This window comes from Anolis sagrei, chromosome 3 (assembly GCF_037176765.1).
Source record: "Anolis sagrei isolate rAnoSag1 chromosome 3, rAnoSag1.mat, whole genome shotgun sequence".
Taxonomy (NCBI): Eukaryota; Metazoa; Chordata; class Lepidosauria; order Squamata; family Dactyloidae; genus Anolis; species Anolis sagrei.
Window position 1 is genome coordinate 151,036,916 of NC_090023.1, and position 26,038 is coordinate 151,062,953.

The window sequence follows — 26,038 nt, forward strand, 5'->3', positions numbered from 1 at the left end:
TTAGATCAGTGGTTCTCAACCTGTGAGTCCCCAGATGTTTTGGCCTTCAACTCCCAGAAATTCTTACAGCTGGTAAGCTGGGTACCCACAGGAGGAGAAACAGTGAGTTTGAACATACGCAGGTACTTTTTATCTTCTACTATTGCAGAATTCAAACATGTTACTAGGCAACTTCAGCTTGGATCACATGATGATGCAAGTCAACAAAGCTTCTATGAGAAAAGTTAGATTCTTGCAGAGATCTACAATGCATCATTCAAGAATGGCCCAAAAAATGGATTTTCAAGGGTCATTGATGGCAGAAAGATAGAAAAGGGGACGGGAAATATTTATTTCAGTAAACGTCCTTATCTTAGAATCAAAACACTCTAGTGTGGAACTAATTCAATCAAGACAATGAGAGCAAACAAAACCTGCCAAAAATAATAGGAGTTTAAAAAAAAAAAGGAGGAACCTGCGGAGTGTGGAAGTTATCATTTAAGCTTCACCCTGGAGTGGTAAATCCAGACAGTTACTGCTGTGATAAGAATAAAGCTTTAAACAGCAAATAGAGTTATTCGGCAGAGTCAATTATATTTGCTTGTTATGCCAAAGTATCCTATTAAAGACCATTCCTAATATCCACATATGTGCACGTACACACAAACATTATCTGTATGTGATGGACTGTTCATTTATATGTGTGTGTTTTTTTTACCATTCCAGAGCAGCAAGTAACACCCGTCATTCTTGTTTTTGTATGTATTCACCTTTTTCCATTTTCAAGTCACCAGGATTAATTTATGTGGGAATCTAAAAGTCTTTCCATTCTTTTTGCTGTTTCATCCCCTTGTCAAGACAGATGTCAAGTAAAAAGGAAATTAAGTACAGCACCTGCAAATGAACTCCAAACAAAAAAATGGTCTCATCCACTAAAAGTGCAAAGAGGAATATGTTTCACTCTTGATTTTCAAACAAGGGTGTTCTTTTTGTTTTTATTTGGTAGTTAGAAGTTTATAGTTTATTATATACTTTGTTTTGAATTAATTGACAAACCAATCATTGTTAATTCTAGGGCAATTACATTCACCATATGTTTAATGAATAGTTGGATTTACTAGCTTATTTATAAATTAATGAGTATTTAAATCAAAGCCCCAATTTTCCATCCCTCTCAAGGGCAGGGGTGGCAGTTTGACATCCCATCAAATATTATTGAGCTATAATTTCTAGAGACGTTCCCTCCTAGAAATATGGAAGTTGTAGTGCCACAACATCTGAAAGGGTGCACAATTTCCATCTTGCTCTATAAATGAATGAACTCCATTCTGTATATGAATTAAATAGTGAATCTTAGAAAAGGGTCTCGGCAGACACACAATACAATCCAGAAGAATTTGAAGATATTGCTTTGAAACCTCATTTTTTACATTTCTATGCTTATGCATTAACTGTAACTGGGGATATATTTGTCTGAATTTGAAAACAAGGGATGTGTAAATATGTCAGAGACAGCATCATCAGAAGATAAACGGATCTCCTTCAAAGATACTTAGGCTGTGTCCAAATATGGTCCAAAGTGGATGACGATAGTAGGATAGTGCTTATTTTTAGAAATCTGGAAAGTTGTTGCTGTTGTTATTTTCATTTTAGAAAAAAAACTTCCCAGAAAAAAAGGGAGACAATAAAGTGGAGCCCACATACAGCACATGACAGCAGATAGCAGTATCTGTAGTATCCCATCTGTCACATAGCCATAGGCTCCAAAGAAAAACTCAAATTAACTCAAAACATTAAGGGTTAACACTTCATCAAGAATGAACTGTGACACAGAAAATATTTTTAATTGAATGGTATTATTTTCCAAGTCAAACTCTAGAGGGAGGCATTTGCTATAGATAATGCACTTGTAATGGAGACTTGCTAGAGAAAGATGTTTTGTTTTCAAATTTCATTTCTATTCATTCCTCTAAAGGTTTTCAAAAGATGATAAAGATTTCTCTAGTTCTTTTGTTTCTGTAGTCATCCAATTTCAAATATTACTAAAACTGGTTTAAGATGGCATTTTTGTAAATAAAAAAAATATAATTTGGCCTTATTCCAACCATGAGTTTCTTACTTGATTTAGATGAATGATACCTCACCTTCATTTGCATTACAACACTTAACCCAGGCCCGTAGCCAGGATTTTGTTTCGGTTCGGGGGGGCTGAGTTCGGTTCGGGGGGCCTGAGTTTGGTTCGGGGGGGGGGGGGGCTGAGTCTGAGTGAAGGAGGGTCTACCCTAGCAAACCTTTTGTATCGTTACCCCAATACCCCCATGCATATGGGATATATTGAGTATAGTGATCAGATCATGATATGAATAAATATAGGGGTTTAAATAATGCACCAGTAAGGCCTTCTCGTGGACCACCATCAGAATTTCGGGGGGGGGGGGAGGGGGCTGAAGCCCCCCCCCCCCCCGGCTACATGCCTGACTTAACCAGTAATGAAAATGAAGCTGACTCCTGACCACTTTAGGCTTTTTAAAAGACATTTTCATAAAGGTAGGACACAGAAACTACTATGGTTTCCATAATCTAAAACAATGGAAAAAACCAAGTGATCACTGATCTGTAAGGATGTTTCTATAAATCCTCCAGTCAGGATTTGAGAGCAACCAACTACCATTTGAGGGCAACCACCTTCTTTCCTGCTTTGCTTTCAGCCCCTGGTATTCAAACTTCTGAAGCGGCAGGTTTCAATCACTGTCAGATGTAGTCTATAAAAATGTGCCAAACCATTTTTCCTTAAATCTATCAAAATCAGAGCTCAGAAAAATGACTGTTCACAATAGCCATTGTGGTTGGGGGTTGGGTGGGTGTTTTTGGCCCAAATTTGTTACTTCACTTTATTTTTAAGCTATTATCCACTACGCTATATTTTGTGAAAGCAAACTTCATTGGTCAGTGAATTTCATAACTTCAGCATTTTCCGCTACAGTATTCTTTCATGTCTGTGTTATATACTGTTTCATAATACCACTAGGGGCCCTTATTTATTTATTTCATATTTTTCTATCCCACCCTTCTCCCCACAAGGGGGACTCAGGGCTGCCTCACATAGGTATCAACGATGCCTCCACACAGCTGAATAAAATCCCACATTATCTGCTTTGAACTGGGATATATGGCAGTGTGGAATCAGATAACCCAGTTCAAAGCAGATATTGTGGGATATTTTGCTTTGATATTCTGGGTTATATGATTGTGTGGAAGGGCCCTAAGATAACTCCACAATTGAAAAGATGACTTATTCACAAACTGAACAATAGGTATTTTCTCAAAGCCAGAATCTCACCATAAGAGCATCAAATAGCCCAAATTCAGGCACCCAAGGCACACCCAAAGCCAAGTGCAATATCACAAATGGATTTCTGTCCTAGCAACTCTAACAAGAGAGCAAGGTCAATGGGAAGAATACATTTTGTCTCACTACCAAGGTCAGCAAAATTATGTGAACAAGACAGGTTGTATAAATCAATCATTGCAATATCCGGAAATGACATCACTGGAATGTGCGTATGTATGATTAATAGAGGAGACTGGTAGAACATAATGTCATTGCTACTTTCTAGCTGTATATCTCCATTTGACAACATAACACCAATGAATGGCAACAATGAATCACTTCATGATTCATCTTGTTTTATTTATTTTATATGATTTTTTTCTAAATGTTGATTTTTTTTTAAAAAAAGTAAGGGTTTGGATATTACAAAATCCTGTTTGGAATGTGAGTCATGCACATAAAAACTGTGATGGTCCCATTAAAATGTGGGACAGATGGCAACACTGAAGGTCTCATAGCATTTCATTTTTAATTTCTAAAATGAAGGAAAGAAAAAGAAAGAAAGAAGATGTGCCAAGAATAAATTTCTGCTGCATCGTTCCCAGAATTATTCTTGCATATACTGCATGCAAGCCAAAAGGAATCTCCACAAATGCAGCACCAGGTTGGCAGCAATATCACTGCAGAAGCACCAGAAAAAAAGCATACACATATCAAGAGAGAGAGGGTGGATTAAAGGAAGCTGCAGTTACCATAGAAACCAATGAGACCAACTCAACACTGTGTACTTTGTAGCATCATCATTCTGTGCCTGATGAACCCCAACGGGAAGCATTGTTTCTGTCCCTATGGAAACCTAGGAAATAGCCCACACTGTAGTCACAGGAGATTAAAGCAAAGTGGAGCACACGTCTTCAACTCAGCAATGAGCAATCTTTCATATGGAGAGGTGCCTCAGATATATATACACAGAGAAGAAAAGCACACAGACCCTGCACATCAATAACAAACCCAAGGGCCAACAAAGGTACTCAGCCTACAAATTAAATGTAAGGGAAGAGTAAGTGTTTGCAAGCAGATTAGCACATGGTGAACACCTCCTAGGAAGTGAATTTATTATCATACCCAATCCCCATGGAAACCCTCTGCAAGGTTTAGCATTCTCAGAATAACTGTTCATCAAATTCATTTTACTCTTTAAAAACCCACGGCACATTTGTTAATTAGCTCCAGGTTATTTCTGTCCCCCACCCCACCCCACCCCTTGGGCATTCATATTTTGCTTTATAAATAGAAGGTCTGTAGATAATTATGATACCAGTTCTTGGAGGTTCGGTGCAGTTATGCTCAAGAGGCCTATGCTCTTCTGAACATTGTATCCTTGCAAAGGTAGAGCTTTCAGAATGTGGGACACAGGACAGGTAGGACGAGCAGGAAGGAAACAAGTTTTGCTCTAGTTTAAGAGCTACAGCTGTGAAGTGGGGTGCAATATCCAAAGAAGGAAACAAATGCTATCAGAAATTACGGTACTGTCCAATTGATTTGTGTTATAATACAAACCTACCCATCACTATGCAGTTATCAATACCAATCATGTCGCATGCTAATAAAGGTAAGATCCCAGGAATTAATGAGCATCCATATGAATTGAGAGAGGGGAAAAAAGCTAACATTTGACTGGAAGGGAGCTGAAATATAAACTCCCTTTTACTTTGAAAGAGCTTGCTACATTAGAGCAGACCCACCTGTATCCCCAGCCTAAAGGGGTTTCCCTTATCACCACCTTTGGAAGCAATTCCTCACTTTATATATAGCACGCAGGAAGAGAAATTGCTGGAAAAAATAGTAAATAGGTCAGCCCAGCTTTTTCTCACTGCTCCTTAAGCTATGAGCAGAATTAAGGATATCTGTTAGGTAAGCCTTCCCTGTCACCTGTTTCCTCCATAAGAAATAGTACAACATGGGTGGGAATCCTGCAGACTTCTAGACATCGCTGGACTACAACTCCAAGCAGCCATAGCCATCTTAGCCAATAGTAGGGATGGCTGTTTGTTGCACTTCAACAAAATCCAACAGGCTGAACAATTTTCATTCCTTTATTAAAGAGAATGCCGGTCATTATGGTTGCAATGGCAGCTAGTTTTCAATGTGAACTAGGGCTTAGTAGGATTGGTATAAGTCATTTTAGAAAAAGACACAATTTAGCCTCTCAATGGATACTATCAGTGAAAGCAAAGACCATGACAAAAACCATTAAAAATGTCACAGTTTAAGCTGACTGATCTCAGAAACTCAAGCTGGATCTTCAATGCCATATAATGTAGTTTGAATCTGCATTACTGGGATAATTACAGAACCTTGGTAGCAATTAAATTCAATTCACAAGAGAATCTTAGAAATTTATTTAATCCCAGGTTACCAATATACAGCAAAGTTAAGAATAAAGAACACACCGGCAACTCCTCAGTTTCAATCCCCAAACCGAATCCCCTCAACTCCAGAAAGTTCCTGCAGGCCTTCAAGTCCGAGCTAGTTCATATTATCAGGTTCTTGCCCACTCAGGGCCTCCTGCTGCTTTCATTTCTTGACCTTGGCTATGAACTCATGGGATGGATGTGTTCTGGTGTCTCAAACACAAGATCAGATCCATGACAATTATATGGTCAGTGTAGACCAGGCATGGGCAAACTTCGGCCCTCTGGGTGTTTTGGACTTCAACTCCCACAATTTCTAAGAGCCAGTAAGCTAGCTGGGATTTCTGGGAGTTTAAGTCCAAAACACCAGGAGGGCTGAAGTTTGCCCATGCCTGGTGTAGACTCATATGACCCAGTTTAATGGCACTCAATTGCATTATATGAGTCTACACTGGCCATATAATACAAATGCAAACTGAATTATATTTTAGCATAGATTCAGCCTCAGATGGCTGCTACTTGGGAAAGAGGATCCAGAACCTTGGATAGCTCCACTTCTGTTCAGAATAAAAGAGCAGTTATTGATTGCTAAAATTCAGAAGTGGGGCCTATAGTCAAGGTTGCTGCTATTTAAAAAGAGGGTTAGGCTGAGGCTCATGTCCAGATTTTGCTCATGCTTCTTAATTACCTAAAGCATGTTTGTACACATGCTTAAAATATAGATTATTCAGAATGGAATATCAAAGGCAGGAATCCACCATTTGAAATTTCTTACGAATGACAGGAAATGAAAAGATATACACATTTTCACTAACCATCTCACAAATCATGGCTAGGATAAACTACTATGGAAAAATGCCTAATGAAAATTTCCTTACCATATTTGGCTTTAAGTCCTATCAGCTCCAAACATCCTTGGCCAATATAGTCATTCTGATGAGGACTATAATACGGGGATTTTAGTCTGTTTGTCCATGTGTGCCAGGTTGGAGGAAGTTGCTCTTGCAATATCCTCTGTCCTGAAGAATCCTCTGAGACCAGAATTCTGCAAGTTACTTTGATAAAGAGATCTGCTCCTTGTTCCTGACCTCCGGCTTGCATTATTTCCTACCTGCTGTGCTAGGTCAGTAATTCTAAAGATTTAGCAAGTTAGTTCACAGAATCTGAGCCTAACGAGAACAAGTATACCTTGTTTGGTTTCCTTAATGTATCTTAAATATCACTTAGGGACATTTCACCTTTTTAAAAAGTTTGTCTTAGATGTATTTTGTGACTGATACAACATCTTGGTTTAGAAAAATGAACAGAACTAATTTGCTTGCCTGCTTACTTCAGGAGGAGGGGGGATATCTCTTCCACTACACTTGCCTAGTTTTGAAGGTTGGCAAAGTAAATAACCACAGGCCTGGCGTTCCTAAAGGAGCCAGATGCACAGCTATACTTTCCTTTCCCCTCCATAATAATTATTAAGTCCTTCATATTCCCTGTATGGTGTAGAAAAATTATTGTGTGTTTCACAGCTTCATTCCACAAGTAAGAAGAAGGCATGCAATATAAATATACTGCATGCAATACCAGATGGGGTTTTAAAACTAGTTTTACGTAGACATTGGCTTCATATTGTAGTTATGAGCAAAAAAGCTGGGTAATTCTTCACAGACTTAAGAACTTTATTTACTTTTAGGTCCTTTTAACAGGTTACCTAATCATAAAGCTGGAAGAGACCTTGTGGGCCATCCAGTCCAACCCCCTGCCAAGAAGCAAGGAAGTCGCATTCAAAGCACCCCAGCCTCTGCTTGGAATTAGATAGATAGATAGATAGATAGATAGATAGAGGACAACTCACTATGATCATGCCTGATATTTTTTATAGAGCAAAACAGTATATTTTCTGGGTTCTGTTACCACCATTACATGGAGGCTATGGCATTTAAGTTAGACCCTGACTGTTAAGAATTCTGTAGGTTTTCCAGAGACAGACAGAGAAAGCTGAGGGGAATGTAGAGTCATTTGCTGTCCTTCATTATTGCCTGTTGAATTTAATGTATGCTAAATGAGTGTATATGCCTCCCTGATTTAGGCACTATTAAGATATTTTAATTTATGAAATTAATACTACCCTGAAATTAATACTACCCTCATCCACCTACAAATTACATATTAAAGGGGAGCTACAGAGTTACAGAGGTTACCATGCAAGAAGTCATATTCTCCATTCTTTTTCTCTGAATTAACAACTGTCAATGTCCTCCATAGACATGACTTCTTTTACATGTGTATGTTTTATACAGCTAGGATCAAAAGAATGAATTGTATCTTCAAAGATGTGACAAACCTATCATAAGATATCTCCAAGAGGTTCTGACCAGATGATTCCATATACTGTAAATTTGCTCAAGACAATACCCATTCATCCCAGAGGAACTTCTATGGGAGCAATTTGCATCATTCAACTGGAGACACACTCCTTTATGGTATTGTCTTTGATGTTGCCTCTGCCATAAATGGACACATGTATACACACTGAAATATTACCTTAAGACAGTACAGTGGCAATTAGAGTGACAGGGGCATTAAAAAACAATCAGGGCAATGAGGGCATTCATGTTGCTCTCTAAAGTTTCTGCTAGTATACAAAGCAACCTAACTATTCCCTGTCCAGTGTGGAACCATTTTACAATCATGACAGGGGCCAAAATATATATCAGATTAACAGAGCTGGTTCTAGCAAAAACTTTACAAGTTAAAGTTTTTTTTCAGCCTCAGTGAAACAAAACAAAGATTCAGAATTTGCTTGAGACACTGGTCACTGAAAGAAAATCACAAAATACAACCCAATATAAAATTAAAATAATTATACTCTAAATGATGTACAAAAAAACTGAATGTATTTGTTCTAGCCATCACATTATGAAAAGTATCTCAAATGTTTTCTTTCAACAGCTTTATTTGGAAATGCTTTAGAACTGAATTAGCTTTCACAAACTGTTCCCGGTTTTGACAGTTGCCCAGGCAAAGGATGTCACATCTTAAATAATTTTCACACATTTAGTTGCTAACAAGCTTTCTAATTTTTGTAATGTGAAAATAAAAGGAATAAGAAAGAAACGGATATCCCCTTTTTATTTCATCATTGCTCCATGTCCTGGTCCCCCCCCCCCCCCCACCAAATTCCCTGCTCTGCCTGTCTTCCAGGTTAGAAAATGAAATAGTTTTGGAAATGGAGTGTACACAATTTGCCCCCATTTTCACTTTGCACCCCTTTTCTCCTTATAAGTTGCATGTGCACATAAGCACAAAGGCATCTACATTATAACTTCACCCACAAAGTTACAATTACATTGGCATTCTTTTTTTTTTGCTCATACACAACAAATATGCATGTGTGTTCATGTCTTATAGTAACCTGTAAAGAAAACTATGCTAAACTGTGTATGTCCAGCACTCTGTACCAAATTCAGACATGAAAACTGAAGAATGGTAGATCACCAAAGCACCAGAACATGTTTACAAGTGAAATGATATAATAGGGGCACAAAAAAAACTAAAAAGAAATTCCAGTGGTGGGATTTTTAGAAAGATAATTTTCTCAAGTTAAACACCCATCTATGGTGTTTATTCCAAATTTTCATGTGATCTCTTGCTTTGTTATCTCCTATTTTACATATGAAGTTTTGGTGTTCATGAATTCTTGTCGCTCTCAATTTTTGATTACTTATGTCTCTATAGTGCCTAAGCCTAGAAGGTCCCACTCTATTGTTTACCAATTACATTTGAAAAATGTATGTTTAGTCTGCAGAAGAGAAGACTGAGAGGAGGCATGATGGCCATGTATAAATATGTAAGGGAGAGTCATAGGGAGGAGGGAGCAAGCTTGTTTTCTGCTGCCCTGGGACTAGGAAGTAGAACAATGGCTACAGGAAAGGAGGCTCCACCTGAACATTAGGAAAAACTTTCTGACTTTGAGAGCTGTTCAGCAGTGGAACTCTCTGTCCTGGAGTGTGGTGGAGGCTCCTTTTTTGGAGGCTTTAAAACAGAGGCTGGATGGCCATTTCCTGACAGTGCTTTGAATGCGATTTTCCTGCTTCTTGGCAGGGGGTTGGACTGGATGGCCCACGAGGTCTCTTCCAACTCTATGATTCTAAACATATAGTAAAGGTTTTCCCCTGACATGAAGTCCAGTCGTTTCCGACTCTGGGGTGTGGTGCTCATCTCCATTTCTAAGCCAAAGAGCCAGCATTGTCCATAGACACCTCCAAGGTCATGTGGCTGGCATGACTGAAAGGAGCACCGTTAGCTTCCCGCTGGAGCGGTACCAATTGATCTACTCACATTTGCATGTTTTCAAACTGCTAGGTTGGCAGAAGCTGGGGCTGACAGTGGAAGCTCATGCTGCTCCCCGGATTGGAACCTGCAACCTTTCGGTCAACAAGCTCAGCAGCTCAGCACTTTAACCCACTACGCCACTGGGGTCTCCAAATAAAAGTTCCTGCAATTAACCTACTCTATTCGAGCAGTCCAGTGGGATAATAAGACTATAGTAAAAGTCTGTATTTCCACCAAGCCTGTCTGAGTCCATCACATTATGCAGGGCTACTTCCGGTGGGGCTCCGTTCTGGCTCCACCCAGGAAATGTCCTAGTATGAGCCAAGACTTCTCATCCAGTAAGCCAGGGAAAGCACAAAGGGAAGCCAGATGTAACGTACTGGGGCCGGCCTATTAGAGATATCCTGCCAATTTTGGATATCCTACCACTGCCACCAAAATGTAAAGAACTGGGCAGGGTGAAGGACCTTATTTGCACCAGGCAACAACGCTTTCCCTTGAGGGAAGGCAATGTGGGTGATGCAGAGGGACGATTTCTCCCATTGAACGTCAGATACTTGGTCTTATATGAATGTGCAAAAGGACAACTTGGTCGATAAGATTAATACAGTCCTATTTCTGCTCAGTCTTCACACCACATCCTGCTAACCTTTTATTCTCTGCTTAGCAAATAAATCTAAGAAACATTTACACAACAGCTTTCTTTGTGTATGCAAATTTTAAAAAAAATCAATTACTATTTTTTCTTCCCTCAGAATAAGTGTTCAGTGAACCACTTCCTAAAGGTTATTTAATACTGAATATAGAAGATTGATTTCAATTCAAATTGTACAGTATGAAGAGGTACTGTAATTTCTCCATGTGTCACTGTGGCTGATCTAATTTTGATCTGCAACTGACCTACAAAAAGCCATAATCTCGCTCAATAAAAACAAAATTTTCTGCAGCTGGCTCGGGAGGCAGGAAATGATCAGACCTTTGAAAAATACACTGTGCTAAGTCACTAAAAATCAGAGGCTGAATATCTTTAAAAGATTTTAAAAAATGATGCAATTCGTTTCAGCTCAGATTTTACTGAGCAAGGTCTACAACATATAAAATAATTGCCAGAAATGCCTGCAGAATCACCGAACTGGATTTAGAGTGATACCTATAGGTAGACTGTATTATCAAATGTGTGGGGGAAATCAATATATAGTTGTGGGCAGTTAACTTGTGCTAATAAAGAACAAATTGATGGAGTTTTATTTTGCTTTTAGGTTTTTCCTAGTTGGCATTGGTTATGCTACTATATTGATACAAGGTCATTTGTGAGCGGTTCTGCTTTTTAAAAACTATTCCAAATTCTTGTACAACCACTTACATATCTGGTTGTGCTACTGTTATGCTACTATTTGTGCAGCTAGTTTCCACAACTGCTTACGCAAAGGTGTAATCCAGCACAACTCTAGTAGCAGGTGTTTTAATTCCGTTTGCATCAAGTTGAATTTTGCGCTTTAAGTTGTGTTAAAACCAAGAAACATAAATATCAATTAAACTTTCAATAAGGGCTCTCAGCTGATAAGTAATCTAAAATATTTAATGAACCCAAATTAGCAATTATGTGGAAAAAATGAATGATGTACTCATAATTTTTAATTTCCTTGTATAACAAAGGAGCAAATATTTACTTTACATGTGATACTATTATCACTTTTTCCTCTAACGGCTAATGTACAGCAGTATGTCCATGTCTAATACTAAAGACATACTGCCATTTTTAAAAAATCTAACAGGCAGAAGATAGACTGTGCACATTGGCTACATTCATTCCGTCAAGAAAGGAGATATCAAACTAGATTTGTCATGTCCAAGTTTCTTTCAATGTGAGATTAAAACTCTTTTTAAACAGATCTTTGTTGCATTTTCATGACAATGATAGCAGTATTAGATGGTTTATTAAACACTGCTCTTTGTTTCCAATGTTTGTCATTCTAAAGCAGGTTATTTCCAGTTTATCAGCACCCATCTCAGTTAGATCTGGCAATACTCCAGCAATGTAGAGCCCATATTTCAGCAAGGGCTTCCTGGCCTTTTGTAAAACTAGTTTTGTACATTATTTACGGATATGCAGCCAGTTCTCAAGTTACAAACATCTTACTTGCAAATGACTCATATTTAAGAATAGGGATGAAACAACAGAAAGTGAGACAAATCTGCCCCTCTGGAGGGAAATTCACTCCGGAAAGAGTTATCATGGGTAAAAGGTGTCTCCACTGAAGCTTTATCACCAAGCCTTGTTTCCACTACAAGCCATTTTTTTTTCAAAATCCAATTACCACAGGGACAGAAAGTGAGGTTAAATCTTCTGAACAGGGGCACAGACAACAAAACAGTGGTGTTAACTAGGATTGGTTGATCAAGAAAAAAAATGGTTCTAAACTTGTTTTGTACCTAGGGGGCACCCGCGTTTCTAATCTGAGAGGATTTCCGAAATTTCAGATTTCAAAATTTCGATATTTATGAAATTTCGTAAATATACGAATTCATTCGTTAATGGCGGACGCGACTGCACAGTATGCGAAAAAAACCTCCAAACGGGACAGGGGGAATGTCTGAAGCTTCCCTCTCCCACTGTGGTTGACTGTTGGTGTGATAAAACTAACAACTATATATATTATATTATATTATAATTGTATATTATATTATATTATTATATTGTTATTATAACAACAAAAATAGCTAGAAGCACTTAATTCAGTGTATCTATCAAGAACTTAAAGTCTGTAGCAAATTGCTGTGCAAAAAACGTAATTTAGCAAATAATCTGGATTATCCTGGGAAATAATCTGGGATAATAAGCAAACTGCTTCCAAATCACAGGGTTAGAAAACACAAGTAAACAAGGTGGAAGCAAGGACCAGACATCCGAAAATAATTACAAAAAATGGGGAAATTATTTCGATTCTTAATTACTCCTCACACTATTCCTGCATGGCTCGATATTGGATCGAAGCTAATTTAAATACGAATTCATAACGAGTTTAGAAACTAACGAACACGATCAACCAAGCCTAGTGTTAACCCTTCCCTATGTTATCAAAAGTTTAATATATATATATATTTGGCCCGAGTTATATTGAAAAAAATGTATGTGTTCTGAATTACAAATAAATCAACCTAAGAATAACCAACAGAACCTATGTTGTTTGTAACTTTGGGGCTGCCTGTACTGTAAACTGTAGCACATTTTCAAAATGAACAAAATTAGTTTTACAGTAAAAGGCAAAACCCGGATTCTTTATAGACAATTAACTATGAGGCATCAATACAAAACTACAACTAAGAATTGCTGTTTCTGAATGAAAATGGCCTAAAAATGATACTGAATATTTGATTCTTCCTGAAATTAACTTTAGATCCTTAGAAAAATACATTTTCCTACAATTGGAAAATGTCTGTCCTATTTTAATATGCAGTGTGGAAATTAGTTTAGAAGAAACAAGCTTCTAGTTATAAGAATACTAAATTTTTAGTAAGGGACAGACATCATCATTCCTTGATCCTAAACATGGTTACTTGGAAAAGACTTTTATCTGACTCAATTCCCAAGTAAATATACTCTCAAACGTGGATTTGGACGACCACATGCACTTGCCTAATGGTGGTGAAGACCAAGCTTTAAATTATTTTTGAAAGCTTTAACCTTTTTGAAGATGTCCCCAGGAAGTCACTGCTGAATGTGATAGATTTTTAGCAGATAGTTTCATAAAAATGATTGCCTATGTGGAGCCCAGAACATTGCTAATGTTCATGTTAATATCAATGAGAGATCTAAATCCATCTGTGGGGAGAAAAAAATGAGAATGGAAGGAACATGAGAAAACTCACAAGGACTCTGCCAGTCAAAGTCTGGGCTGAAATCATCACCCCTGCCCAGTCTTTAACAGAGGTCATCCAGCCCACTTCTGCTGCTGCCACTACTTCCTCTTTTTCATCTGTGGGTTTTATGTCCCCATCTGCTTGGGTTTCCGCAGGGACGCTTATCTTCTGGACCTCCTATGAAATAGAAAGAGAGAAACAGAATGTCACTGGTTGGCAGCAAGAGAGTACCAGATAAATACAATGCACAACATATGCTGAGTGGAAAACCAGTGTGCCAAATGGAAGAACGACCTACTTTCTAATGGTTTCTCACAGAAGAATCTTCTTGCTGAATGGTAAACGGTTGGACTGCAAGACCTCCAAATTCCACAATAAATGTCTTCTGTTCCCTTATCCTAGTAAGATTTATGCTCATCGTCTTCTATACATACTTAACAAAAAAGGAGGAGAGCTAACCTTCCAATACCATCACCATACTGTTGAATGCAGATTTCAGTATAGTTTGCTTTCAATCAGGGATGCTTCAATTGGCACCATGGAATGGGTAGGAGGGAGACGAAGCAAGAAAAGTGTCTCTTTATGGTGCAGGAAGACTATTAAAATTTGGAATTAGTAATCTGAAGTGGTATCACTGAAGTGTTGCCTAAGGCAGCAAAATGATTTCTGCCGATTAATTCCAATCACACAGTTTAGCATAATAGTGCAGCTGTGAATGAGTCTTAAGGCAAATATTGATGGAATTATGAACGTCTATTGATCCCTTTTACCAAAAAAAAAAAATTCAATAGCTATCAGAATAGACTGATTTTTTTTTTCTTTCCCACATTCTGTGCACTTGGTATTTTTCCAAGTCTACCAAGTATTTTTGACACTGGATGCCAAGTTATATCTCAAGTCACATGGACAATGTAGCTGGTGTTTGAGATATCTGTAATTAATTTAGTCACATATGTTTATGGTCTTATAAACAAACCTCAGTACAAAATGGGAACACGGACAAAATTAATCTAAGAGGAACACACAGTGAATGTGAATATTAGTCATGTATCATTTTAATTCCCTGTTTCTAGAGTAGATTTCCAAGGAGTTTCCATTGGTGCCTTTATGAAATTTAAGCCACCCAAGAGATATGAAACACAGAACTGCCAATCTTCCAGCAGGTTGCTGGGTTGCCAAGGAGCCACTGTTTTAAAAAGCTGTGTGATTAATCCAAGGGACTCCTCCCTGTCTGTATGCAGTTGTCCTTACTGAGTCATTACAGGGAGGTAAGAAGCAGAAAATCAAAGAAGACCATTTTAGCAGTGGTTTGTTGACTGATTCATTGCTGGCCTCACCCATTCACCTCCATCACTTGTGCCATGCTTCTACATTCCAATCCAATGTGTCTAAATCACAATAAGCACAGATGTTTGAAAAGAGTGCCAGAACACTGTAATCAAAGGATCAGATGCTTAATTCAGACTAATCAGTAAAATCCAACTCCCACCTCTTCTCATTGCTTCTTTTTCTCATTCATGACCTCCTTAGAATAATTAGAAAACATTGCTGCAGTTAAAGCAATAATTACTAAAGTTTGGTTTCTTTGCAATGCTACTTTCACTTGGTCCCTTGAGTCATATTTACATGTCCTGCAAGCCTCCTTTCCTTGACTTGTTTCACCTTACTGGCATCTATCCCTATTGTAGTATTAAGAGATTTTTGCCACATTCCTACTTTCTTCTTTACTTTCCTTCCTTCCTTCTGCTGCCTGATTCCACATGCATCGTATCTATGAGTTTACGACTACTTCATCCTTAAGACACCTTGTTTCTTGACAAGTCTTAATAATCATCCTACATAATATGCATTTAAGGCCCCTTCGACACTGCCAGATAATCCAAGTTATCAAAGCAGAAAATCCACATTATTTGGTTTGAACTGGATTATTTTAGAGCGCTTTCAGACAGCAACTTTTGGCGGCCAAAAATAGGTTAAAGTAACCCATTTTCGCCCATGTTGCTGTTCCCATGGGGTTTTCCCCCATGCCAGCTCAGTAAATTCTGCACTGGCATGGGGCCACCCAACCCCACCCAAAAAAAGCCTTTAAAACAAAATAAAATTTACTGGGTCACCATTAGGCCTCACTAAAGGTTTTCTCGAACATACCAATGATGTGCCAGAATGGGGGGGGGGGGCAGGAATGATTTCTCCCCCCCACCTCCTGGCACATCATTAGTATTTATTTTTGAGTCCTTGGGGGCTTGGGGAGGAGAGTGTCCTCTTAACTTCTCCGGGCTCATAAGGCCCAAAGAAGCAACTTGGCTTGGGGGACAAACTACTTGGACTGTGGAAGCAGCCCCAGTAGCCTGGCCCCCACAGGGCCCATACTCCATTAGACCCAAGCCTTTCAGGAAGGCCCGGTTCTAATAGAGTATCAAAGTAATTCAGGACAAAGTAAGGTTTACCTGCTTTGTCTCAAATTACTTCACTTTTACCTGAGGCATTGTTTGGACGACTCAGGTAAAAATCTGACAGGACCCAGGATATGGGCCCTGTCTGAAGGGCCCTTAGTCTACACTGCCATATAATCTGGTTCAAAGCAAATAATCTGGATTTTATACAGCTGTGTAAAAGGGGCCTTACTCACTCTGCTATTTACCCGTTTTCCATCTCTCACTTTTTCTGCACCCTTTCTTCAGGCATGTTGACCCTAGACAACCTACCACTTAGATGTCATACTTCATGAAATAGACATCGATGTGTCCTACAAAATAAAAATGTGTCAAATACTTGTTTTAGTCAAATCAACAAACTTCCCTTCTCTTAACAATGTCTGGAGTTTTTTTTCTTTTTTTGATCCTCAGGGAAGGACTGAAATATTTGTGAATATTTCATGAGTCAACACAGTGGAGGCAGCCATCTTTTCTTCAGAACAGTAGCCATGTAATGATGCTACATTGTCACATACCATTGCTGCTAGTGGCATTTGATGCTCTAACTCTAAATGCACTCTTGAGGATAAGTTAAAGAGAGGTAGAAGAAGGAGTTATATAAACTATTTTACTAGTAAGGAGAGTTTTGCAACTGTCATGACTGTCTTAAAATGTCACCGAGTTTACATATGTGTTCATGTATGTGAACACTCACATACATCCCTTCACAAGGAATGACAGTCATCCAACACTGCAGCAAAGAGATATTCAATCCACTTTCCAGTAAGTCTACCACACTTTCGCATAACTGTCCATTTTCTGTTTCAAAATAAACTAAAACACGCCATCACCTTCTCGGTGACTAAGAAATGTTTCAGCTCTACAGGATAAATGAATTACAATTTGGATCAAAAGTCTGTAAATCTCCCCCACATCAACATCTGTTGCAAGGATAAAAGTCATTTTTCCTTTTCAATTATGTATAGCATTCATTATCAGACAAATATAGATATGATGAATCAGACTTTCTGCAACCAACATTCTTAAATGACAAATCCCACAAAGAAATAGCCTACTGATTATTGGAAAACTGTTTTTGAAACAAGAGCAATTCCCTAGAGATTAACCTCTGGTGGTAAAATAAGGTTCCGAACATACAAGTTTATAATGAGTCCTGCGTTCCTCTGGTCAATCCTAGTTCCTTTAGCCAGTCTTCGAGCAGGACATGGAGGCATTAACTTTCCCTATTGCCATCTTCCCTTCATATTCAGAGACACATTTTGGCTGAACGTAGATGTACCATTCAGTCATAACTGATAAACCTAGACATCATCACATCTGTGGCAGCAGATTCCACAGTGGCAAGCCATGTTATCTTTTGCATAATCTAAATATAGATGCATTTTAATTAAAGGCATCAGTTGGGTTCAAAACAATCCTGAGCCGTATTACGCGGATTCTGCCAACTCAGGGTTCAACTGAAGGTAAGGAAAAGGCTCTGAATTCCCAAAATGAATCTGGTGTTACCAAATTCTGGTAATACCAGGAAACAGAACCACACAGAGTGGCATTTCTTCCACTCACTTCCAACCATATATGAAAAACAGGAAAGTAGGGAGCTAAAGAAGTGGCATGTAGTTCCATGACAGGCAGTTTTTCCCTGCACCCTGGGAATAATATTACCAGGCTCTCCTTTTCAGTTCCAAATAGATATCCTGAACAATGTGCCTTGAAATAAGTGACAGCCAAGCAAAACACAACTTTGTACACATCCATTTGGACAGGATGGTAAGAATAGTTCCCACTGGATTTTTGCCTGCTATGTCTTCATTTGTAAAATGGTAATACGCCTGTCACAATGGAAGCCTCAAGTGATGCCTTGCACTTCTATATATCATGGGTTACCCCAAAGACACTAAACTGTAGCGAAAAGCCACCTAACCAACATTAAGTAATGGAGGCATCTGTTCTGTTAGGCAGAATGGTTACTATTGTGCTACTGTTTGTTTTGACAGAGAACCTCATGAGAGCAATGCCTTAAAGAAGGAACAGAGAGATAGTGATAAACCAGCACTTGGATACAGCTGTAGTGAGACTGTATAGGATAAAGGGAGAACAAAAGTGTTGCTAAGTAGCTCTGTATAATGGTTGTCTTGACTGGCATGCATTACAGTCACATGGGACCAATACAAGGCTAGCAAAAGCTATTTTTCCCCTCATAATACCTTCCCATTTCCCTTTACCATGGCTTATCAAAACAACTGATATCAGGACGCAGAAGAATTCAAGTTTTATGTCTGAAACCTTTTGAGGGCACTTCCTCATAATCCAGGGCAAATAAGCGGGGGGGGGGGGGATCATAGTATCAGAGAGCAAGTCCAGACACAGAGCTGTCAGTGCCAGCAAATGCTCCCCGTCATCCTAGCACATTAGGTTGTAACAGATTTCTGAAATCCTGTGGCAGTTTACATTTATTTTTATTTTTATTGACTCTCCAAGATGTGCTGTACCTCATAAGCACTAATGTGGATATCTGAATGTGCACACAGAGATTTCTTGTCCTTATCTTTCCTAACACTCCTGCTGTCTTTACTTTTCCCCTCATGAACCCTGTTTCCCTCTGGGGTCACTTGCCTCCTATGCAAGTGCCCACTGAACAAATTCAAGCTCTGTTTAATTTCAAAAACATCAGAACAAGGGAATGGTTGCAGAGAGTTCTCATCTGAATTGCTTTCCTACTGTGCTTCCATTTAGCCACTGGTGTGTCTATGGAGCCATTTCTTTACAGCCCTCATCAGTTGTTTTGAGATTTTAAAATGCAGACATGCGCTGGAACAGTCCACACCAGTGTATAGGCACAAAGCCACATGTTTTACTTGAGTGCAGGAATATACAGCAAGTATGCACATTTTTCTGCCAAAATCGGGGTTTAAGTGCACCTTTTTAACATGTGTATTTTAACCCTTAATGTGAATCAGCATGCATTTTCAGAAAATTTCATTTAACCACCCACTCCCCTTTTATCCCAGTTCCTTCCACATTTTGGGGGCTGTGTAGAAGGGCCCTGAGTTACCATCCGTAATGTCAGGGTAGCCTGCAGTGAAAAAGCATGCAAGTCTGAGATATGTTGTTCTAATCTAGTATAAAATCCTGTCTAAAGATTGTGACTCTATACACAGTTTCTTAAGGGATAAACACCATTAAATTCAATGGGCTATTCCTCTGAATAAAAACACAGGAATGTGCTCCATAGCACATTTATGCAAATAGGTGCCCACAGCTTTCACTCCATAAAAATATACCACCTTGTAGGTAAAGGCTACCATAAAAAAGAACCACAAGCAGTAACAGAGATGGAATTTGAGACACTGCCTTGATTGGGTCAAACCATTGCTCCATAAAGTTCAGTATTATCTCATCTTCATTATTTCTTCATAGTTTCAGAGGTGTTAAAGCCAGATCTCCCTGAACATGCCAGTTTTTAACTTCAACTTCTTGTTTGTGGGCCATATACTTGTGTTAAAGCAATGCTTGAGACCCTGCCCCAGAAAGATGCAATAAAGCAGGGGACTGGACCCCCTCTGCCACCCTATCCAGCAACAACTAATTTTCTGGAGGGTAAATTTGGATCTGCTTTGAATGACCACCTACATTTAAGACACACATCATAAAAATACTCCCAAACAAAATATTATTGAAACATTGTTCTCCTGAACACAAACTATACCCACTAGACATGCTACTTTAAATGGTTCTAGAGAAGAAGTTCTTAAAATGTCCTCTAGGGAAGCCATTGGTTTGGTTTGGTTTAGTTGCCTGAATAACTCATCAGGGTTTTCCTGACATGAATATTCCTGTATTCTCAAGATAAGAGTGTTTGTGCAAAATTAGTGAGTGCCCTGGGATAAATCCTAGACTCTTCTTCAATCTTTAATGGAAGTGAGAAGCTCAGGAGCCTGTAATAATAATAGACATAATAACACAACAATAAACACACAGGGGCCTGGAAAAGGTACAGAGTTTGAACACCTCTGCTTCAGAGGAAAGGACAACACCTCAAAATAGTGAAGGGGATTATACCCTTCATAAACACAGCTAGCGTGACAGCATTTGATGGTACAAACAGGAACCTTTCAGTTTGCTCTTGGCAGCTTGCCTGCAAATATGTGCTAAGCTTTCCCAAAAAGCTGAATCCCTTTCTTATCAGTGGTGCAAGTCTGCCATCCTGTTCCTTCTCCTCACCCCAGTAAATTAACTAAATAATCCTGCAGCAGCCATTCATTCATGAGCCAAAAAAATGAACATTTCAAGAAACCTGGAATGAAGTTTTAATTGGTGCCTTATTTAGAAGCACGGCAGGTACATTTTAAGCTAATACTATCTTTACGCAGGCAGGCTGCTTACCTGTTGTTTTGTAAAGTATTCATTTATTTTAATTGCTTGATGACAGGAACATATAAATAGAGTGAAGTGGGAGGGTGCATTTACTGCTTGGTGCGATGTTGTCTCTTACATTTATAAATGGTGGAGAAACACAGCATATTTATCAGAAGAAAAGACTGAAAGCTACATGGATACAAACCCATTTTGGGATTCTGCCAGAGCTGAACATTTCCTGCTAATAGGGTAAACATTCTCATCACATTTTTATTTAGCTATCTGGCTTTCTGTTATCATTCTATTACCCAGGTTTAAAGTGGTTTATAAGATAAGAAAAACTAGTGTGCTCTCTCTCTCTCTCTTTCTCTCTCTCTCTCTTTATATATATGTGTGTGTGTGTGTGCTTATGCAAACACACACATGTGTATACCTATGTGTGTATGTATATATGTGTGTGCATAAAAATATATAAAACATGCATAAACACACTTATTTCCCCCTGAAATATAAATTATCAAAAATGTACTGACCAAAATCAAACTTTGAATTTATGATTTCTTCCTCCAAAATAGCATCAAATAGTTGTGTAAGTTTGTTATCACACATACACATATATCTCTATGAGGTAGAGCAGGATAACCCTCACTTGCTAAAGACAAGCCCTCAACATCATGGTTGGAATAGGGATTTGATGGCAAGTGTTCCTTGGTCTAAGCTCAGCCTTACACCAAATACACATGCACCATACAGATCTACTGCTGGGAACACATTTTTGCTCCCCTTCTCCAAATTTTATGACAAAACCCATCATCAGGAGGATTTGGTACACAGGTAATGCACTCAGTGGAGCCCTCTACCTGTCTTCAGCATTAATAACAGATGAGGAGACTACAATGTTGGGATGATTAAATTATGTTTACAAGGCCAATTTGTTGATGTACAAATTTGTTGCTTCTGCTGCTACTGTTGAGTTCATTCAAGCCCTTTCTCACTTATGATGACCTGAAGGTGCTGTCGAGGCATTTTCTTCCTAAGATTTTTTCAGAGATGAATTTGCCTTTGTTTTCCTCTGAGGCTGAGCTGAAAGACTTTGACTTGCCCAAGGTCACAGTGAGTTTTCATTGCTGAAAAGGCATTTGAACTCTTAGTCTCCAGAACTATGGCCCAGTGGTCAAGTCACTATATCACGCTGACTCTTTCCTGTTAGTTAGATCAATATAATTTTCCAGGTGTGCAACTGAGGCCAAAATACAATGATTTACCCAAACTCCACTTACTAACTCTCAGAACTTGGTAAAACTATTCTATGTCCTTGGACTCCAAGCATTCCCCAACTATCTTGGCTGGTGGCCATGTTGACTTGGGATCTCCAGACATAGTCCAAAAGGTTTTTTAAATGTGTTTTAACTGTGTTAATTTTAAATAATAATAATAATAATAATAATAATAATAATAATAATAATACTTTATTTGTATCCCACTCTCTCTGAGATAAACTTCAGAGATGGATTTTCACAGTTCTTCCAGAATGTATAAAAGGGCCTAAATGATGTTTCTTTCCATCTGTTTCATAATGGCCTCCCTCCTTTTCATAATGCTTCAGCTGAAGAAGTGGAAGACAGGACAGCATTTGCTTTTTGAGTAACAGCTGCAGTCAGCTACAGGGTAACTGGCTATGTTTACTGCTGCTTGAACACATGCACACAGTTAAACGGAATGCTAAATAATTCAGGGCCCATGCGCGATTGCATCTTTTGGCACAGGAATGATTTCATCCTGAAACTGAAAGCTTCAGTTAAACTAAAGCTAAGACATAAGATCTCAGGTTGAATAGCACCACAACAATTTGTTTTTAAGACGTCACTGAAAGCACCAGGTATGTACACATAAACCTGAGCTGCCCCTGACCGTATCAAGGTCACTAAAGGGAGGGGGAATATCCTCAAGCACAACAGATGCTGCAGGGAATCAGCTCAGGTGAGCTGTCTACTGAACTCACCTGGATTAATCTAAACTCTGTGTGTGTCTGCTGATGGAATATTTATGCCCAAAAGGCAGCAAAAAAGGGGTAGCGGAAGGAAGGACAATTTAGCATTAAAATAAGAGGCAGTAAAAATATAGTGATGAAATGTCTCCTAGCCACCGCGGCTTCTAACTGAAGAAACGGGTTACCTTCAGCCTTCTTTGAATTTGTTGAGCTCCTATTATGTTGCACTGAGATCAGATATCATACTGTACCCCTGGTTTTAAAGGATTAATTATTGATACCTGAAATAAACATTCATCTTTTCAGCGAAGAAAGAGGAACACGTGGAAAACACATCAGATGAAACAGCCAAACATTTTTGCCAATAAAATATTTAAAAGCTATGTAATATGATAGTCACAAATTTGGCCATTTGCAAAAACTGGCACGTGAACTGTATTTTAATACATATAGCCTGACTGACCCTGTACACAGTTACTTAGAAGTAAATCACACTGAGCTTGATGGCGTTTGCTCCCGAATCACTAGGCACAGGGTTGATGCCATAATATTTTCCATTTAGATGTTCTACAGCCCATGAAAATGAAATCTGTTGCTTAAGGACAAATGATGGTGACATCTATTCTGAGAGTCACAGGCCAATATCTAACTTTTCTGAGCACCGCTTCTCCTCTCTATGCTGTAAACTAGATCATGATTTCATAATGCAGTCTATTAGGAGTGTTACAACACTCCTTAAAATAGTCACCCCCAAACCCCCATTCAATTATAAAGATGCAGCTGGGGGAAAAGACAACACAGGCATTTCATTAGAACAAGGTCAGAATATAACTGGAATCCAAGGTCTCTCTATCACTCTTTGATAGACTACACATTTGTAGATTACAGTCATATATTATTGGTTCAGAGAAATTATCCATTAGGATTAGCACTGTGCCATGTTATTCATAATTTAAGTGAAGCCTGCTGGTTTTTTTTTTTCCTGCTTATACATATTATCATGACTTAAATTGCAAACTTTAAGATTACGGCTTAATCTGGAAATTAAATCAAATTCTGTTGACCACTTTTGTATTTATTGCCATGTGAAAAAGTGGGTTGCTTATTGTTCTTTCTGTGTAATTCATGTTTATGTGGTAGATTCATTTTTCCCAGATGATAGTCATGCTGGAAGTTGATGTAAGTTGTATTCCAACATATCTGGGAAAATGCCAAACTGGGGAAGGCTAGCCTTCCTGGGGGCCTTTCTGGGGGTCTTTTTCCTATATATTAAATTTGGGAAGGGGGTTGTGGTCCCTGTGCTTTGGTTATGCTGCCCAAACACCATCTCTTTTCTGCAGATTACTTACACTGTTTAGAACAAGAAGAAACATGGCTTTATCAACATGAACCTTGACTCAGTAAAACATTACTAATGTCTCTTACATCAGTGCTCTCAGTTCACTGCTTTTTAATTGCTGTTTTCCTATTGTGACTGGGTTGCTTTATGCAATTAGTTTTATTAGTGTCTTCATTATTTGCAGTCTAACAATCACTGCATTTATAGTATATTATATTACCCAGAATGCTTTGGCAGATGGGTAGGGTTGAAATTATTGATGTTGATTGTGGGATGTTGTAAATATTACACCAGATGCCCATTGCTCCAGAATAATTAATCCAGCATAAAGCAATACAAACATGGTCAGCATTCATTTCAGTGAGGTCTGGGAATTGTTTCCTCCCCCCACCCCCTTTACATTTTTTGGTACATAGACCTATGGACATTCAAAATGGTTCACCTTGACTCACACTCCTTCCCTCTTAGGACAAGATATAGAATAAGGATAAGATATATGGGAAATGGATAGGCTTGGAGGAAACATTTACATGCTGGAAAGAAGATATTGAATCACAGAGAAGAAAAGGCCATTTTACATGGGTGCCAAAAGACCTCTCAGTGTTTCGGAAAGCATTCTTTAAAAACAAATGTGCAATTGACTAAGTAATGTACTTGACCTCAAAAGTCTGATACATGGATATAAACACACCCAGAAATCAAAGGCACAGAAGATTAAATGTATATTGACTTATATATAATGTAACATGAACCTAATAGTATAAACTGTCTGCCTCTATGCCAAAATTGCTGCATTTTTAAAGATAGTAAAAATGTCTTAAAATGTCAGGAATTCTTCTTGCAGATTCTATTATCACATGCCTTGACAATACGTGAACTCCCACAGATAATGATACATAATTAATAATGGTATTTTTTGTCACTTTTATATCCTTGGCCAAGGTGACAGACAGCTTCTTTCTAGAAGAGATATAAAGGTATGGTCTCAAAATTCTAATTCCCACAAAATAAGCATCCTATTTTATTTGGTAGGTTACATGTCCAAATAATAAAACACAAGAAGCCTCATACCAAGTCAGAGCACTGTCCAACTAGCTCAGAAACCAGTGACTATTGCAACTGGCAGTTGTTTTTCAAGGTTGCAAACAAAGTCCTTTCCAGGAGAAAAGTTGTCTAAGACCTTTTCAACTAAAAATACTCCAACTAAAGATGTTGGATCCACAGTACCAACTTTCTCTGGATGTATGGGTACAGACCTTTCAGTTCTCCAGCCACACTAAACAATTAAAAATGAAAGTTTAAAGATCCATTTTCATAAAATATGTCATATAATTAAATTTATTCTTAAATGGGCAGTTGAGCGTTAACACATTTCCTTCTCTGCTATGCCTCTGCAGTCTTATCATTAAGGCTCATTTTTTTTCAGTTTTTTTTTTTTTTGTATCAGGAGCGACTTGAGAAACTGCAAGTAACTTCTGATGTGATAGAATTGGCAGTCTGCAAGGACATTGCCCAGGAGACACTCAGATGTTTTGATGTTTTACCATCCTTATGGGAGGCTTCCTTCATGTCCCCGCATGAGGAGCTACAGCTGACCTGTTGGCCTTTAGTCCTGCTAGTACAAGGGTTTAACCCACTGCACCACCGGGACTCCTAAGCCACAGTAACATGTGTGGATTTACTCAAGAGCTGAGTTTGCCTTTCCTTTGTAGTTGTAGCAATAAAATAGGGATGACATAGTTACAGATTGTCCATAAAATCATTTATGCGTGTATGGACGCAAACAGAACTATCTTATATAAAGACTTTATAAATCTCCATGATAATGGAGAGATCCGTGTGAAATTTGGAGGGAATAATAATTATAAGTAAACAGGAGTAAGTTATGACAGAAAGGGGGGCACTATGTGCAAACAGGATTTTTTTTTAAAAAAAATTTCCATTATAATGACACCATTTGGTGATTACAAAAGGCATATTATAGAAAATTCTAAGCTCGCATTTTCT

At 38.5% G+C, this 26,038-nt stretch overlaps 1 protein-coding gene across 23 annotated transcripts in view; it reads right to left on the reverse strand.

Annotated features, from left to right (window-relative positions):
• KCNMA1 (potassium calcium-activated channel subfamily M alpha 1) overlaps window positions 1-26,038 on the reverse strand; it is a 571,036-nt gene that overhangs the window by 403,058 nt on the left and 141,940 nt on the right. For all 23 annotated transcript variants that reach the window (XR_009631056.2, XM_060769087.2, XM_060769090.2 and 20 more), the window contains exon 2: window positions 13,921-14,088. Coding sequence is in view for 22 of the 23 variants with exons in the window: in XM_060769087.2 (XP_060625070.1) it covers window positions 13,921-14,088 (168 nt within the window). In the remaining variant the exon portion in view is untranslated. The remainder of the gene's footprint in view (window positions 1-13,920; window positions 14,089-26,038) is intronic.